This window comes from Zosterops lateralis (genome assembly GCF_965231275.1).
Source record: "Zosterops lateralis genome assembly, chromosome: Z".
NCBI classification, from domain to species: Eukaryota; Metazoa; Chordata; class Aves; order Passeriformes; family Zosteropidae; genus Zosterops; species Zosterops lateralis.
The window spans coordinates 28,352,308-28,370,714 of NC_139800.1; the positions used below are offsets into that span (position 1 = coordinate 28,352,308).

The 18,407-nt window shown below is 38.0% G+C and overlaps 1 protein-coding gene across 1 annotated transcript; it reads left to right on the top strand.

Moving 5' to 3' along the window:
* Window positions 1-5,739: 5,739 nt before the first annotated feature.
* On the top strand, window positions 5,740-12,550 carry MLANA (melan-A). Its single transcript, XM_083883813.1, has 5 exons — window positions 5,740-5,791; window positions 6,654-6,752; window positions 9,240-9,336; window positions 11,407-11,508; window positions 12,465-12,550. Exons 2-5 carry the CDS (start codon window positions 6,679-6,681, stop codon window positions 12,531-12,533), a joined length of 342 nt encoding a protein of 113 aa, XP_083739939.1. The 5' UTR covers window positions 5,740-5,791; window positions 6,654-6,678; the 3' UTR covers window positions 12,534-12,550.
* The last annotated feature ends 5,857 nt before the right edge of the window (window positions 12,551-18,407 follow it).

Below are 18,407 nucleotides of genomic sequence, written 5' to 3' on the forward strand. Positions count from 1 at the left end.
ACAGGCCATGGAACCAGGGCTGGTTCAGCCAGGGGGAGCGGCAGCTTTGGGGGCACCAACAGGAGGAACAGAGGTGAAATGGAGGAGATGCAGCTGGGCTGTTCACAGCAGTGCATGCTATGAGGGTGAGGCAGCATCAAAGCTGAAACACAAGGAGCTCAGGCAGAAGCCATGAGGACAGCCCAGCAGCACAGACATGGTCTGCATGGTCGGGCTGATGACATCCTTGCGGCTTTCACAGCCTGACTGGGCGAAGTCCTGAGCAGACCAGTCTGAGCTCAGAACTGCTCTGTCAGGACTCAGAGATTTCCCCTGGTTCTCACCAGCCTGAACAGGATCTTGTGAGAAATGAAAAGTCATACTTTTGTTTTCTTTGCTAAATGCACTAAGTAGTATTAATCACTTGGACACTCTGTCATCTTGTTGCTATGTATCTGTTTAATGGTACAAAAGAAGTCAAATTATAGAATCAGTTGTGGGATATCCTCATTTGGAAAGGCTCAGTCAGGATCATCAAAGTTCAAGTCCTGACCCTCCAAAGAGTCACATCATGTGCCTGAGAGTGTTGTCTGAATGCTTCTTGAACTCTGTCAGGCTTGGTGCTCTGACCACTTCCCTGGGGAGCCTGTTCCAGTGCCCAGATACCCTCCAAGTAAAGAACATTTTTGTGATATCCAACCTAAATCTCCCCTGACACAACTTCAGGCCATTTTCTCTGGTCCTGTCATTGTCGCCATAGAGAAGAGACCAGTGTCTGCCCCTCCTCTTCCCCTCATGAGGATGCTGAAGACCACAATGAGATCTCCTCTCAGGCTCCTCACTGCCAAGCTGAACACACTGAGTGATTTCAGCCACTGCTCACATGGCTTCCCCTCCAGACCGGTCATCATCTTCATTGACCTCCTTTGGGCAATAGTTTTATATCTCTCTTATATTGTGGCACCCAGAACTGCCCCCAGCACTGCAGGTGAGGCTGCCCCAGCTCAGAGGAGAGTGGGACAATCCCCTCCCTTGCCTGGCTGGCAACGCTGGGCCTGATGTCCCCAGGACAGGGTTGGCCTTCCTAGCTGCCAGGGCACTGCTGGCTCATGTTCAACTTGCCAGTGACCAGGACCCCCAGGTCTCTTCCTGCAGTGCTGGTCTTCAGCCTCATTCCCTGGCCTATACACACACCCAGGGTTGTCTCCTCTCAGGTCTAGAATCTGACACCTTCCCTTGTTAAACTTCATTTGTTTGGTGACTTGCAATTTGTCGAGGTTGCCCTGCAGGGCCTCTCTACCTTCAATGAAGTCCACAGCTCCTCCCAATTCAATGTCTTCAGCAAACTTAGTGTTCAAGTCTGGCATCCAAGTAATTTACGAAGATGTTGAAGAGCACCAGCCCTAAGATGGAGCCCTGTGGAACCTCACTAGTGACCTGTCCCCAGTCTGATGTCACCCCATTCACTGTAATCAATGATCAACTGACCCATCAGCCAGTTGATCACCCATCACATGATGTGTTTATTCAGCTGAGTGCTGGGCATTTTGTACAAGTTCAGGGTCATCTGGGAGCTGCTCATTCTCACAGTCATGGTCCTCCAGCTCCAGGAAGCAGGGTCCCCTTAGTGCCTTATTGGTATTGAAAGTAGAGGGAAAGAAAGCATTAAACATTTCTGCCTTGTCCATGTCCCTATTTGCAAAATTACTGTCTTCATCCTGTAACAGGCTGGTGTTATTTCTACACTGCTTTTTGCCATTAATATATTTGAAAAAGCTCTTTTTGTTGTACCCCTCAGTTGTGACCAGCTTCACCTCCAGCTGAGCTTTGGCTGCTCAAATTTTCTCCCTACAGTGACGTGCAGCATGTCTGTATTCCTTCCATGTCACCTGAACTTGCTTCTGCTGGACCTACACCTTTTTCTGTCTCTACCTCCCAAAGAAAATTCCTGCTCAACCAAGCCATCTTCTGCCTCACCTGTTCAACTTCTGACATTTGAGAATTGCCTCCTCCTGTGCCCTTAGAGGGCTGCTTAAAATGGGACCAGCACTAAGAGACCCCAGCATCTATAGAACTATTTTCCCAGGCTACCTTTATTTGCAGATTCCCTGAGCAGCCTGAAGTCTGCTCCCCTCATGTCCAGAGCTCAAGTACTCAGTGTTTGCATTGATTTTGGAACTGCTTTTACTTCAGCTGCAGCTGAAGTAAAATACTTCATGTTAAATTTCACTGGACTATTAATACAGGGATTACTTAGAATCATAGAATCATCAAAGTTGGAAGAGACCTTTAATATCATCAACTCCAACCATCCACGCAGCACTGCCACTGCCATGTCTAAATGCAAACCATGTCACCCAGTGCCAGGTCCCACACACCCCTGAAACATCTTCAGGGATGGTGACTACCACCTCCCTGAGCAACCTATTCCAAGGACTCCTTTGATCCATGTTGTAAGAAAGTAGTGAGTGTTGACTATACTAATTTTCTTCAAGAGATGGCCTCACAGGCCTAAATCAGTAGCCCACCTGTAAGGAGTTCTCACCCTAAAACAGTTAGCAAATTACTGGTGGAAACAGGATTGGGAGCTGTAGAAAGAACACTGCCATTCTCTTGAATCCAGGTATGGTCTCCTGAAATTACATGCAAGGGAAGTCATAACTCAACCTCACCTTGATAGCACCCAACTGCATGCAAAAGTTTTTCACCCATGGTTGATCATCCTGCCTCTCCTGAAGAAAGTCCCACAAATCTGAACAATCCCCTGGGCTCAGAACCTCCAATTTACCACAGACAAAGTGGAAGCAAAGGAAAACTGCCAGAAAGCTGTTCAAACATATTTTTTTAGAAAAACATGGTGGAGTAACAAAAGCACCACTGTAATCATGGCACCCTCTTGGCACAGCTTTGACAGGATTAAGACTACCATTCCTTCTTTACTGTAAGATTCAGAGATGGAGCAGAGGGAGATGGGTCTGACAGTAAGGACCACAGCTTCATTTGGAAATTACTTGAGGAGGAAGTTTGTGTCATGAACCAGGCTTTCAGGATGAGTATATTTATGGTGTTTGTGCAAGGCAGTCTACAGGACATGTTGCTCCCTGGAGGGGCCTGCATTCAAGGTAGGAGCAAGTTGGGGAACAGCTTCTTTTCAAAAAGCTTCAAATCTGGCCTATAGTGGAACTCTTCAGCCTGGAAGTCAGACAATACCTCCTTCAAAGTAAGTTCCCAAACCATGGAGAGACTTAAGCATCTAAGGATGCTTAGGACAAACTGAAAGGGATGTAATTCTTTATTTTCTCGTACTGTCCTGTGTTACTTGTAATGTAGATTTAGCAGTGAATTTCCATTGAATTTCCCATAAAACTCAAAACTAAAATCTTTATTAAGTCAGTTGTCAAGGTACTTATGGGTTGGTTGTTTTTTTTTTTTTACTGTGTGCTGTAGGAAGCCTTAAATGTCAGACAAAAATAATTATCAATTAAAGAAAGTAAATGAATAAAAATCCCAGGATCTTGTTCTAGAAAGACGAAATTGTAATTGTCAACAGCACAAACCCAATGAACAGCTATTCTTTTTCAAAGAATAGTCAGGCCTGTTATTTTCAGATACACCAAAAGCATCAATTTCCTATCTTTCACCAAGATTCATCAGAATGTGCTGGATTTGCCAAAGGTTTGGCAATCAGAAAAAAATTGGATTACATAGGGGTTTCTCCAAAGTACTCCTCTTTCATCCTCTTCTCCTGGAAAGTTGTCTTTGAAAAGGTAACACCTTTGCAATCCATGTCAATTCCAGTGACTTTACACTGATAGAGTTATCAGCATGACATCAGAGAATAAGATTTTGCAAAAAGTTTGAGATCAGAAGCAGGATGTGGTGTTTCATCTCCTCATCCATACAACTCCTCAATAGCAGCATTCTGCATTTACATTCCAGATAGCACCACAGATTCATAACAAAGTTGTTATTTTTCCCCCTTTCTTGTTAAACTACTAACAAGAGATTCATTCAGAACACATAATATTCAAGCACTTGACATTTTACTCCACACATCACTTGAGGCAAGTAAGGGTCAGAGACTGGTTTTTGCTACATGAAAGAAATCACATGGATTTTCTTTATTAGTGTTTTGATTCTCACAAGATCAAGCAGTGCCCCTCAGTTATGCTCTTCCAGAAGTGAAGCTTTTCTTAAGGAAAACACATGATTTAATATGGAACTTCACAACATTTTTAGAGTGCACAGGAGCTGGCATATTTCTTGGGAACTTGACAGACCTTGATAGTGTCCACTTATAGTTTTACGCACACGGATATTTACAGAAACTTCCCTGCACCTCCTTCACCTTTGAAATTCCTGTTGAGTTTGTCTGGGTTAATTTGCCCAAATTAGCTAGTTTATGCTCCTCCCTGTTCATTCTTCCTGTGCCTTTTATCTTTTCCTCTGTAAAAACTGTGTTGCTTCAAAATTTAATGGGTCTAGCAAAACCAACTAGATCCTTCTGGCACTAATCACAGAATGACTGACTTTGGAGGGCACTTCTGGAGGTCCTGTGGTCTAACCCCCTGCTGCAGCAGAGCCCCTTGGACCTGGTTACCTGTGACTATGTCCAGGTGGCTTTTGCAGATTTCCAATAGGGAAGACTCGACAAACCTTTTGGGCAACCTGTGCCAGTGCCCAGTCATCCTCACAGAAAAAAACAGTTTTCTGATGTTCAGAGAGCCCAGCCTGTGTTTCAGTCTGTGCTCACTGCCTCTGGCCCAGTCACTAGGCACTACCATGGAAAAACATAAAAGACAGGTCAGATTTTTACCATAATTAGGAAAAATACAGAAGCATCCCCACACTAGCTAAAACATACTGATGTTAATTCTTTTTATCTGACTTCCTAAAGAAATGGATGTTGGTCACTCACATTATCTGTTCTTTCCTATTTTCTTTTGAGTCTCTCAGCCATTTTCACCATATTTAGAGCCCAGTGCACAGCTTCAAAGGCAAGTGAAAACTTAAAAGTGCTTAATCCTTCAAATTTAAAAAATCTGTAGAGGGACAGAGAAGCTCAGGTTAATAATTCATTAGGATGAATGACAAGCAGAACATGGTTCTTTTATCTCCTTACTCTTTTGGCAAAACTGACTGCTGGTATATCACAGTACCCAGATTTCTGAATCAGAGACTGCCATTTCTTTCCTGACCTTGTAAATTGAATTACTACAGTGTTAGCACAGGCAAAGGCCAGGCTTCATTAGTTCTGCAGTCGTGGGACAGACACTCTTTTTGTTGCAGTATTTGCTTCTCAGTATAGAATTTAAACTGTATTTACCTTAATCTAAGATACTTCTGTCACAGGGTAATGAGTTTTGGTCCACATATACTAGTTTGCGCAGTGTTAAAACGGTGCAAAAAGTGTGTATAAACAAAGTTATAGTAAATACATGCAAAAATTCCAGTCCTCTACAACAAAGTAAGCAGCTTTACTTTGATGAAAACATGTTTGAATCTAGGAACAGTCTGCCCACTCTAGAAGCTTGGGCAGGTAAAAAGATGTTGGGCTGACTCTCAGAGCACATGTAATTAATCAAGAAATAACAGATTTTTCTGCTGCTTTTTAAGAGGGAAGGATGCAGAAGAAAATGAGAAGTTGTCTTCTTGTCCCTTTCATGCTAATTAATGCATTCAGAAGCTGTACTGAAAGGAATTTAAACTCGTGATAGTCATAAGAGGACAGATCAAAGGAGAAAAAAACAGACCAAGCCAAAGAAAGCTGCATATGCCTTCAGTTAACAGACAGAATACACATCTGAAGGAGGTAAGATTTATGTATTTTTTGTTTTACACAAAAATTTTAGCTTTGTTTAAAAATTATGCTTTAGAAGAGGCTTGATTGTCTCTAAGTAAACTGAAAATGTTTTTTTCCATCAACTAGAATACTCTTCAGTAAAGTAATTGTGTTTTATAATTTACCTGTACAGGTTAGGTAGACTAGTGGGATACTATCAAGTAGCATCTGTTGTGCCCTCCACTTTACAGAAATATGATTATGTATGGATTTCTTCTTCACTATATTTGATAGAATAGATTTTTAACAGTTCATACAGCTCTGATTATCACCTTAAGACTAGCAATAAAGATTGTAATATAAATTCCTGACACACCAGAGTTTAGATTGTCAGCAGACAAATCAGTATTCCCATTTGAAATTCAACAGATCTCTGAGAGTCTCCAGTGACTGAAAACCTGTCTCCCTGAGTGTTCGCAGGGGATAACTGAATAGAAGGACAACTATTTGTAAGAAAAATAGTTTTTCTTCTCAATAGTTTTTCTTGTCCAGGTAAATTGCCTTTTTTTCTATATTCTAGATTTTGCTTCAGAACTCTGCCATCACTTGGTACCTAAACAGATCACATCAAATTCTGCAAACTCTGTTACACTGAGTTGCAAACATCTTGATATCAGTGGTGATACTAATATGTAGACTATAGTTATGGTTTGAGCTTTATCCTAAATTGGGACAGTTGCTGTGTTATGGATCTACTTGATTCTGAAGATATCAGATTATCCTGCCCTCTAAAATGCTCCCATTAAAACAAAGAAGCTGAAAATATTATTTTTGTTCCTTTAAAGGGAACAAATTATTTATCACACTGGCACACTGTGTTTCTACCATATAGGTTTGAGCAGGACCAACCTCACAAAATGCCCAGAAGATATAACCACCTGGATGGCAACTATGTCAGAGGGAAAGGACACACCTATTTTGCAGCAGAAGAGTAAGCATAAATCAAATCCTATGTTAGCATGTAAGCTGGTGAAAGAATTTGCATTGAAAGAAATCCAGAAAATTGTATCAAAAAAAGCCACTGTTGTACATACATGGAGTGTCTTTTAACTATCTTATAGTTCTCACTAATGTTTGTCCTAGCGCAATCTTAAACAGCCCTCAATGTTAAGAAAAATCTGAACTGCAGAATTCAAGAATCTAGAGTTAAATCTAGATTTAAATCATATGATCACAAGTCTTTAGCCTTTGCCAGGTTTATTGAGGATTATTTAGAATTTACTTTTCAGGCTGTTGCACGGTGATCTGTATACTAAATCTCTAGATTCACAGACCTCTCTTGGGAACCTCAAACGGACGTTGTCTCATTCTCTGTTCCCAGAGAAATGGTAAAAAAATAAAGGGAAATACATCAATGCCATGCAAATATGACTCCCAAGTTGCTTCTGGCAATATTTTGCCAAAAAAAAATTTTTTTACCTTTGAATTATAATAAAATATGTTTGGTCTGGGACTGTTGGAGATACCACCCAACTGGTTATGTTTTATTACGTAAGACAAGTAATTCCAGTGTGTGGGGGATATCTATACTTGCTTCAAACATTCATACTGCAAGACAGTTGGTTCTCCATCAGCCATGACAAAAAGCATAAACAAAGGGGAAAGCTCTCTAATAGTCCATCCAAAGCAGTTCAGTCCCTTACAAAAAAAAAAAAAAAAAAAAAAAAAAAAAAAAAAAAAAAAAAAAAAAAAAAAAAAAAGGCGCTGGCTTGTCATGTTTCAGCGCTTGAAACTAGGAATGCTCACCTCTATGCTGTGAATTCTAGTGGCGGCAGCTGTAATCAGTTTCTAGATATGCAAAAGTGACACTCTCCTTCCAGTGCCAGAAGTATTCTAGATAGGAGCCCAGATTCCTAGCAGCACAACTTCAGCTTTAACTGGAATTGCAAGAAATCAGATACACACTTCCCATACTAGCCTCTGAGTAGTTAGGGAAGGAGTTAGATGGTGAATTTGCAGTCACAAGTACCAGCTCCAGAACATACATTCTGGGGGCATACAGGCTAATGGACATCTAAAACAACACAAGTGACAAGTAGAAAATCTAAAAATGTAGAGAGGGCACCAGCTGCCTGGAGAGGTAGTCCCCTCCTAGTTTGAATTGGGCTGACAAGAGTAGCAAAACCAGTGGAGCCATCTCACAACTTTGGCTGCATCAGAAAGTGACTGCTGTGAGCTCTGTTCTTGGGCTAAACAGGCCTGCAGGCCACATAAAGTCTTCAAAAGGTGGGAGCAGCTTACAAGATCCATGTACTTGAGAAAAAGAAAATACCTTTGTCTCCAAGGGACTTCACGTTTCAAATAGCACACAGGAAGTTCAGACAAAAAAAGCAGCCTGTTCTGCCCCACAAATCTGCCTGCATCCTTTCAGGCTTTTTAGTTCACAAAAAAATACTCCTTCATGAGACTTGGGGTTAATGAAAATGGCAGCAAATAGATATAAAAACTCTCTGGTAAGTCACATAACGCCACTACTCAGTCCCAATGAAAAAGCCTGGGGTAATTACTGAAAGGCAACTAGGCATAATATACAGAAGTATGTTAGAATGGGTTTATCATGACTCACATAGTAATTTTTTCCCCCATACTCTTCCCTTTACTCATTTCATATATTCTTCTTCTCCTAAACAGACAAAGAATAAAAAAAATGGGGAATGAATTTGCTACGTCTCAACAGGGAAGATATTAACACCAAAGGAAGAGGTTTTGCCACTAGGAAATTTGAAATTACTTTGTCAGCTTGCTTTTTGACATAGAGTAGAACTGTGCTGCTTTTGCCAAGTCTCCAGTGAGCAGTGGGAAGAATATTTCACAGCACAATTTGCAAAGCATATTTTCCCTACAATGACCCAGTGACACCAATACTGTGCCTAGTATGTCATGCAAGAACTAAATCCTTATAGAGGTCTTTATGAATAATTCAGAGTTTCTTAGCCATGTTTAAAGGTTGTAATGTGTTTTATGTATCAAAAAACCCCTTCTGTCATTAGAAGTTGTTGCAATATGATGCAATTAGGATACATTTTAAATACTTGCAGCCTAGAGAAATTTAGCAAATGGACATGAGCTGCATCATTGTGGATGCGCCATTTAATTCATTTCACATTCAACTGCAATATCACAATGCTGTGATTTGCTAGATTTACAGACAGGTATGTTTTTGGAATCAGTAGTCATTGGTAGATAATTATTTTCAAAGAAATATATTGTTAAAATGTTTAAGAACTTGGTAGAGAAATTAGCTAACAGCGAAATCTACAGAAACTGGCTGAATATTGCCTATTTTATGAGGTAAATTCTACTCCATGCCTTCCTCTGACAAAAGGATGCTGACACAAACTTTTGGTCTAACTGTTCTTGCTCCCAGGAGGATGAATCCAGTTGTAGTGCAAATTACTTTGTTTTGCTTTCCCAACAGAGCTCTGGGTATTGGACTTTTCATTTTGGTGCTGGCAATTTTGCTTGTCTTTGGCTGCTGGTATTACAAAAGACGTAGTGGTTACAAAAGTCTGCGGGTAAGTGTAGCAGTTCATTTTCTCTCATGCTATTATTTTGACAATATATTACCTTGATTTGCATTACATTAAAGCAGAGAACATCAAATCTGTAACAGGACATCATTATCTCAAGCAGTATTTACACTGGCATATATCACAGACAAAACCACACAATATGAAACACAACCTGTCCTGAAGAACTTGCCAGTCAGACAAAGGGGTAAGGGGAACTAGAAGAAAAGGGACATGAAACCAGTTGCCCAATTTTGTACAACACATCAATTAAAAAATTATTTGTAGGAAGCATTCCCTTTATATTTACACAAAACAAAGAGATGTTCTTTGTCGCGTCATTTAAATAAAAGTAATACATTCACTGTTCATAAGATTTACCCCTAAATAAGATACGATTAGAGTAAATCTAGGAAGCAGAGGAGAAAAATAACTGTTACAAGTAGGTAAATATGCTTGCATATGGGTGATGTGTGATTCATCCATATAAAATTTGACTTGCAGTTTTAAGATTTACAGAAAAAGTGACATGGGTTTGAGATTTGTTTTCTTAAAACTACTTTAAAAATACTTTCATTTGTGTCTTATTAGAAAATATTTTTTAAAAGGTATAAACCTTCTCATAACATCTGTTGTTAGAAGTACCAAAGCTTTATTTTTGAAGTTTTGCTCCCTCTCCTATGAAAGAGAGGTCTTTTTTAATTCTTCAAAGTGAAAGCTTCTTATGGTTTAACCTCATACAGCAATTAATCACTATGTAGACACTTGCTTACTTCCTGCTGCCACCCCAGCGTGGAGGAGAACTGAAAAGAAAAGGTGAACTTTACAGGCTGAGATAAGAACAGCTCAAAAAACTGAAACGAAATATAATCATCTACTACTAATAATCATAATAATGAAAAGGAGAGAAAGAGAGCAGTAAACCCCAAATGAACAAGTGATGCCCAATACAGTTTCTCACCACTCCCAATTAATGTCCACCTCATTCCTGAACACCAATCAGCCCCTCCCAGCAAAATCCCTTACTCATACACTGAGTGTGATGTTTCTGGTGTGGAATATCTCTTTGGCTAGTCCAGGTCAGGCGTCCTAGCCATGAGCTGTCCCAGTTTCTTCTGCACCCACTGTGTGGCAGACCGTGAGCCACCGAAAAGTCTTTGAATTAGTGCAAGAGCTACTGAACAAAACCCAAATCATCACTGTGTTATCAGCATTAGTCTCATAATGAATCCAAAACAAAGCACTGTACCAGCTGTTCAAGTGAAAATGAACTTTACTCCAGCTGAAACCAGGACAAAGCTTTATCCAAATATATGTTTTACAGTATCTTTTCTTTATCCTAATATTTTGAAGAATATGTAAAGTAACTATCTGGAACTAAAAATGCAGCAAAGCTCTCATCTAAGTCAGCAAATCCATTTCCTTGCTGTTTCTGGTAACTTTGTCCCACTCTCTTTCTATCCAAGTATTCAGTTATCTATCCAATTATATATATCAACTGGCAGAATATCTAAAAACTGAACTTCCATAGTGAAACGTTGCAAAAATGAAGGTAATACTCAAATAATCCCTTCAAAAATCAAAGCAGATACCTGCTTTGTATATCCTGACAAAAAAAGCATAATCTGTTTTTTAATTCCTTCTCATCACAGATTGCTATCCTCTGGTTTTGAAAATCCTATTTTTCTTAGCTATTTTTGGCTAGGAGAGAACTGGTACAGAATATATATATAAAAAAAATGTTGAAAAACTGGAAAACAGAAAGGTTGGGAACTAAAGAAAGAAATGGATGGCATAAAAAAGAGAAGGCATTTGGGTACATAAGATTCCTACATCAGTTTGGGACCTAAAAAATGTGGTACTTATTTTTCTGGCAATGTAATTGGAATACACAGGAGAGAGAGAATACGTATCAGCAGAGACAGCAAAAAGTGTTAGGTACAGTATCTTTCCTACTTGCATTGCATCTAACCCCAGATTCTAATACATTCTGTTTATGTGCTGTCAAATTTTGCTCCAACCTCACAGTCTCTTCTTCCTTTCACCTTCCCCATATTTCTTTATGATGTGTCACAGAGCAAAAGTTCTAGTGTGAGTACAATACGAAACGTGGTAGGTGGGGGAGAAATACTGGACTGCAAAATGGCTCTGCAGGACTACAGAGACTTTAATTCTGTGGTAAGTTGCAATCAAGATCTCACTTAAAACTGAGTAAGACATAGGGAGATAATATTGTTAAATAGAGACTTAATGATTTCTCCCTTGGTGTATTCTCTCTTACTTTGAGTCTCCATTGCCTCAATATCAACTTAGAAAGTAGTATTTGAAAAAAATTGTACTGTGAAAAATAATAATAAAAAAAAATTAAATCTACTATTTAGAATGCTTATTTTAAAAGTTATTTTCTTTAATTTACATTTATTCTTAAATTGTATGATCATTTTGCAATCTATTAGAATGATGCAACACCTGAATGCTGAAACATGCTGAAAAACCTCAAACACCTCTGTAATTGATTATCTACCATTCTGACGAACAACAAATGGATTGTGTCTGGTATACTTTACTCTGACAAGCATTACCAGGGAACTTTATAAAATTTCAATGTGGTAGCTCTTCTAATCATTATGGAAAGACAAACATTTAAACTTTCAGTTTCCAAAAAGGTAAATTAAGTGATAAGTATATATAAATGGCTGTGTTTAAATTGCTTTAGAATCAAGAAGAAGCTAACTTTGAACAATTTTAAATAAGCTGCTCAAATTTTTACCACTGGAAATAAGACAACATGCCTGCATCAAGACTCTTAAAGAAAAAGCTTATTTGTCTGAATTATCAATCTGAAAACCTCTCATATATATAAGAAAAATATTCCTGCCTTTATAACACCAAAAATTGTCTCTTTGGATAAGCAATAGCAATAAAGTGAATCTGATGCAAAACCAGAAAACATACTGCCAAACAAGTAACCTTAATAGACACAATGAACAAGCTCAGCTTCTTTAAGTCATAGAAATGTTTCTAATATGGTGGTAAATAGCTTGCTGTGTGTTAAATATAATTTTCTTGTCATTTTTCTTTTAACTCAGTTGGGATTTTTTTTTGATCTTTCACACCCATTTTCCTTACCTTAGGTACCTGATGCTCCACCAGCTTATGACAAAATTGCTGCAGAACAGTCACCACCGCCTTATTCGCCATGACATGAAATTTGAAACCCTAAACATACTGATTCCATCTCTTCATGCTCACTCTTTATTTCCTGTATATGCTTAACTTTCCTAAAGCTAAAATCATACAAAAGAAAACAACATGTTTTCATCAGCAGTTGCTAAGAAGTATTCCTGCTTAATTTACAGAACTGGTCCTTGAAATGCCTTAATAAATCTGAATGTGCTTTTGTTTTAAGCTTTTCAGTTCTTGTGGTCAGATTAATACAATATGTTCTGGTCATCTTGAATCCTTCATAGGTCTACACAGACCTGTAATTACACAATTCAGTATGAATCAGAGTAAAAACTGATTGCACCTTTGTTTTCATCTTTCTCATTTAGTTTCCCTTTGAAAAATAATTTAAAAATCCAAAAACTGAACACCAAAAACCACACACCAAAAAAAACCCACAAAAAAACAGAACCAAAAAACACCCAACTATTCCTTAGAATGTGATGTAAAAGAATCTTGTCACAAAATGAACTAAACCATTTGACTATATGTCCTCTTACAGACTGTTTTCCACACCAGCAGTTTTAAAATCAACTTCCAAAAAGTGATTATGTTTTACAACACACTTACAGCTCACATCACTTGTTTATGTAGCTGTAAAGAATTAATTCCTTATAAAACATGATCTAGGCAATCTAGGAGTTTTTGCTTGGAGTCCATACTACTTCATACTGTGAATGGATATAATGACATCACCTTTTGTTTCCTTGTGGCAGTCATGTGAGAGAGCAAAAACATTCTAAATATAAAGATTTATATGTAATTTCTTTCTAATATGATGAAACTATGTAAGTAAATGCACAAAACCCCATGCTTATTGAAGAACACAGAAGACAGTAGACTCTTAGATGTTAATTTTTGCAGCCAGAATACATAGTTATTGTCTACTCAGCCTTTTTGTTATTGCTTGCTTGCCAGATTATTACTTAAGATTATATGCAGATCAATGAATTTATACACAAGGCCTGATATCTCACAGCAGGAGGCAGCTAAATTGGTACAACATTCATTGAAAACAAAAGTAGCTTTAAGAAGAAAACTGATTTCATAATGCAATTACTAACTACTATTAGTAAAAAATCTAATTCTTTGTCATCAAATATGCAAATACAAACATCTTAAAACAAAAAAAGGTTTAAACAGAAGGCACAGTTACTTGCCTAACATAAACTCCATCTATATCGATAAATAATAAGACAGGTTTTTAAAAATGCTTCTTTTGTAATAAAATGTTTATCTAATATTTAATATAAATTTTATATAAATTAGTAAAATTGTTAGAGGGTAATAAATATCAGTAATTGCCATGAAAGATTATAATCCATCCATATGTTTTTATAAATTTGGTTGATAGATTTATTTAGAACCTCAGAGATGTATTTTAATCTAAAACACTGTCTTACCTGTGTCATTTCCAATATCCGCCTGTCAGGAAAAAAGCTGTGGAATTATTTAGCAAGAGGAAGAAGAATACACAGGAAAGCATAAAAATGCAATCATATAGCTAGTAAGCACTTGAAATGTAGAACACAATGGCTGACTAAGTTTCTTGCAGGACTGAAAAGCTAAAGCTTGAAGGTTATATCTTTAGCAACTCAGCACTCTGCATTTCACTACTCTAGGGCAACATTCTTTCAAAAGACTGTGCAGTGCTACACTAGAACAGAACTGACATACACAGTAATTTTCTCATGTGAGATAAAAATCAATTAAAAATTAACAGAGATTATTTACTATGAAGAAGTGAAGTGCTTAGATTTCAAAAAGTTTTACTTGATTGCATATATTTTTAGTAGCGTCAGAATTACTATATTACCAGATGTTGCAAAAGATCATGAGGAAGTTAACACTGATGAAGTAGAAATATTAATTTCTTTGTGGAACTACGTAAGGCCAAATTGTCAAAACCCTTCAGGAGCCAGAACTGGAACAATTAAACTTTGAGCTGAATTTATAGATACTTAAGGACAGATAAGCCCTCTTGGAAACCTATCCTTAATTTTCAGAAAGTCCTCTCCTTTTTTCTCCTGGTGAAAGCAGTATTTTTGCTTTATAGACACAGTTAGACAATGGTCTCAGGTTTAAGTGCATTAAAATAACAGCAGGAAATAGAGCTTCACAGAGCACTCAAACAGTTCTAAACTTCCTCACTCAAGCTGAATGCCATTCTAAATTCCATATTTCAAATCTGGGCTCTATATCCAGTGATGGTACATGGCAGAGTCTGGCTGCTGATACATTAAAAATAAATACAGTGATACAAGAGAGGTCAGACCTTGAAAACAAGAGATCTGTAATTGCTGAAGTTGCATGATTCAAGAACTGGTACTTTCTGTATTACACTCAATAACACTACACTTTACCAAAGATTAGTTAAAACATTCCAGGACATCTGTTCATTTAAAGAAAAATGCACAGAAATGTTTTTAACTTCTTTACATGGAGAATATGGTATAGGGTCTTTAATCTTCCTGGAAAGTCTTTCCAATTAGACAGTTGTATCACCTCGGAGTAGCAACTGGTCACCAAAATTTAGATTCATAACTTTTTTGGTTTGGTTGTGTATGTAATAGAGAGGATATAAAAGTCAAAGACCTTCTGCTCCTCTGGTTTTTACCGTCTTTGCAGTCAGGCTGCTATTAGATGCCTTGTATTACAACTATAATCTTGAACAAACATGATATTTGTGCTTCATTTTCTTCCATCAAAAAATGCTAATGAAGAAATTCACAGGCAATTTGAGTTTTTTCCCAGGATGCTGATGAAGAGGTGGCTGGTCATAGCTGGAGAATAAAGCTCTGCTTGCTGCTTATCTGCACCATCAGAGCAGCAGACGCACTGTTAATAAAGCTTATCTGTACAAGAAGATCTCAGGAGCTTCTGCATAGCTGTGCATTAAACCCTTACACAGATGCAACAAATACTTCAAAAACAGAGCCCTTGCTAATATAGTGTATTTTAGTCAGATTGGTAAATTAGAATGGCAATAGTAGTTACACTGTCTGTGTTTGGATTTCTGGTATGATCCTGTTGGATCATCTACTTTCTAATGCAGTTGCAAGCCTCAATGTAGCCTTCAAAGACATTGAACAAAGGTAAAATGCAGCACGTCCTGATGAGTTCAATCTTCCTGGTATACTGCACCATGTAGGAAAACACTCTCTTGAGCCAAGAGCCAAAGAGTATAGTCTGTGTAAGTCAGAGGGTTATCATAAAAGGAAGTACCATGAACTTTCCACTTGCTTTTGTTAGAGTCTCACCAGTCTAGTGTAAATGACCGGCATTTGCAGCTGGTTGCTAGGCGAATCCAGTGATACTCACCTTAGTAATGTCTTTTGGCTTAACTCCTGCTACAGCTGGGGATGTATGTATATTATCTTAAAGAAAAGATAATATATATAGTAAGAACTGTAATAGTATTAGCCACATTTCTTGTAATTTTTCAGTGAAATACTTTGATTCATATTTATGTCTAATATTGGTAGAATATCCATTACTTTGTTGGTGTTATGTCCGTGTACTCACATGACATAAGAGTACATTTTTTGCCTTTAAAAGCAAACTTCACTTCTTATGTAAAGGAAAAGGTTAATGAGTTTTTTTGTCTTGGAAAAGTAGCATTTATGCACCTATACTTTTCTGTTGACTGCATATTAATCTGTACAAGAGGGTGAAAGGTTGTTGCGTGTTCATGCCATTTCATTAAACATATTTTACTGTCCATTAGAGCTGAAAAATGCTTGAAAATTTCCAGTGTCATCTTTTGGACACAGCTCTGCACTGAACTTTACATGCAGTACTGAAGATAAACTAGCAGCAATATAAAGTTTAAAAAGCTATCTACTGGTATAACCTACACATCACATATATGCTACCAGCTAAAATTCACCACTTGTGTACTTTTTGGAATTGACCCTCCATATTTTGCATCCTTAGAGAACCTCAAATTTTTGCTTTACTTCTTTTATGCAAAAAGCGCTTGGCTCAAAGGCAGCAGCCTTAGATTTCTAATGAACAGAATGAACAATTGCTTCCCTTGCTGCCAAAATCTAGCCCTTCTAGATGTTTTGTCGACACAGATTTTACTCTTGTGCCAATACAAAAGACTGCATTTTTGGGGGTAGTGGTATTCCTAACTGCCTTGTGCTCACAGCAATATGAAGAAGAAAGGCTCATCCATTTCATTCTCATCTACCATGCAGCATCTCTCAAATCCCACTGGATCACACCTCTCACACTGAAACAGACTGTCTAGAGAGGTTGTGGAATCTCCTTCACTGGAAATACTCAAGAACCACCCGGATGCAATCCTGTGCAACGTGCTCTGGGATGATCATGTTTGAGCAGGGAGATTGGACCAGGTGACCTGCTTTGGTCCCTTCCAACCTGATCCATTCTCTGCTTCTGGGATTCTATGACACTTACTCAGCAAAAAAAGGACCAGAGACTGCTGGGCCCTATTTAACTAGAAAAAAAAAGGCAGAATGTATAAACCATTGTGGGAACACTATTGACATTAAATATTACAGTTATTGCATTCTCTTGTTTCCCCAGAAAGCTCTTTGCATGGGATAGCTGCAAACTCCAGTCTTGGTGGATTCACATGGGTGAGAACCTGAACAATGCTTAAACAGCACATGTGCCCTCCCATTTCCAAACCATTTTAGTATGGCCTCAATTAGATGTTTGGACCACATGCTTTACTTGCTCCTTTCCTGAGAGATACATTACAGGAGTTCAAACCAGTACAAAACAGAGTGATGGCCTAATATAAATACTTCAGTCTTTCAATACTAATTTTGTAGTCTTTTCAACTCCACTAGCTTCCATCTCTGGATGAGAGAAACAGAGTTCTCTGCTGCATGTTTGCTATGTTCTCTGCATTCACAGAAAAGCAGGCTTCCTTCTTCACAGTTCTTTTTTTTTATTTGTTTATTTACCTTAGCATCATCTTGTAGTTATAAGGTGAAAGATCTGACTCATTTTTTGTTGAAAATAGCTTTCTTAAGAAAAAGGTGTTATCTTCCAAGTTCTATCAATTTGTCCTTTCCCACTCACCTTGGCAAAAGTAATTGATTTCTATTTCTCCATACCACCACATACACCTCACTGCTCCTGACACTCTGGACCAAAAGAGTGGCCCTTTTCAGATGTAGTTCAGTGCTAGATTTGATTCTGCAGATGTTTGCAGGAGGAATTTTAGAATTGTCATCTGGGAGCCATAAAAAAGAAAGACCTTAGAACTGCTTCATAATTTGCATTTAAACAAAACAAAACAAAACAAAACAAAAAAAAAATAAATCATATGCTAAGTGTGAATATTCCCTGACATTAATATACTGTAGAGAAATCACTGTAAGGATTCAGGTATCAGATATCTATCTTGTTATAAATTACTCCTATTTCTCCATCTCCGGGAAACTCAACCTGAACATTTTTGGTATCAACGCAGATTTGAGAAGCTTGTCTTTCTTACATTCATAATCTGCAGGATATGCAGCCCACATGATCTACACTTCCTGGATTTTGGCCCCAACAATTTCAGCCAACTCCTCATTTAAACCTTCTGCTGTTTAACAGGATTCATGCACCTCTTCTACCACTTCTTATAACGGAGAAGCAGGTTTTTGCATTTATATCACTGTTTTTTCTGCTTTGCTTCTCTGAATTATTGCTCACCTTTTTCCAGTACCTGATTATTTGGCTGCAAAATCTGCCCTTTCACATCCCAGACAAGCTCAGGCTGAGCTCACACAATCCCCCTGGAATTACTATTGGAGGCTGTGTATACATACTAGGAAAATTAACTCATACTTGATCTATTCCTTAATTCTTTCCACTAAGTATTCTCT

Coding starts and splice junctions, on each gene's coding strand:
- MLANA (XM_083883813.1), top strand. CDS start 6,679: ATGCCCAGAAGATATAACCACCTGGATGGCAACTATGTCAGAGGGAAA. Junction 6,753..9,239: donor ACCTATTTTGCAGCAGAAGA/GTAAGCATAAAT, acceptor CTTTCCCAACAG/AGCTCTGGGTATTGGACTTT. Junction 9,337..11,406: donor GTGGTTACAAAAGTCTGCGG/GTAAGTGTAGCA, acceptor GATGTGTCACAG/AGCAAAAGTTCTAGTGTGAG.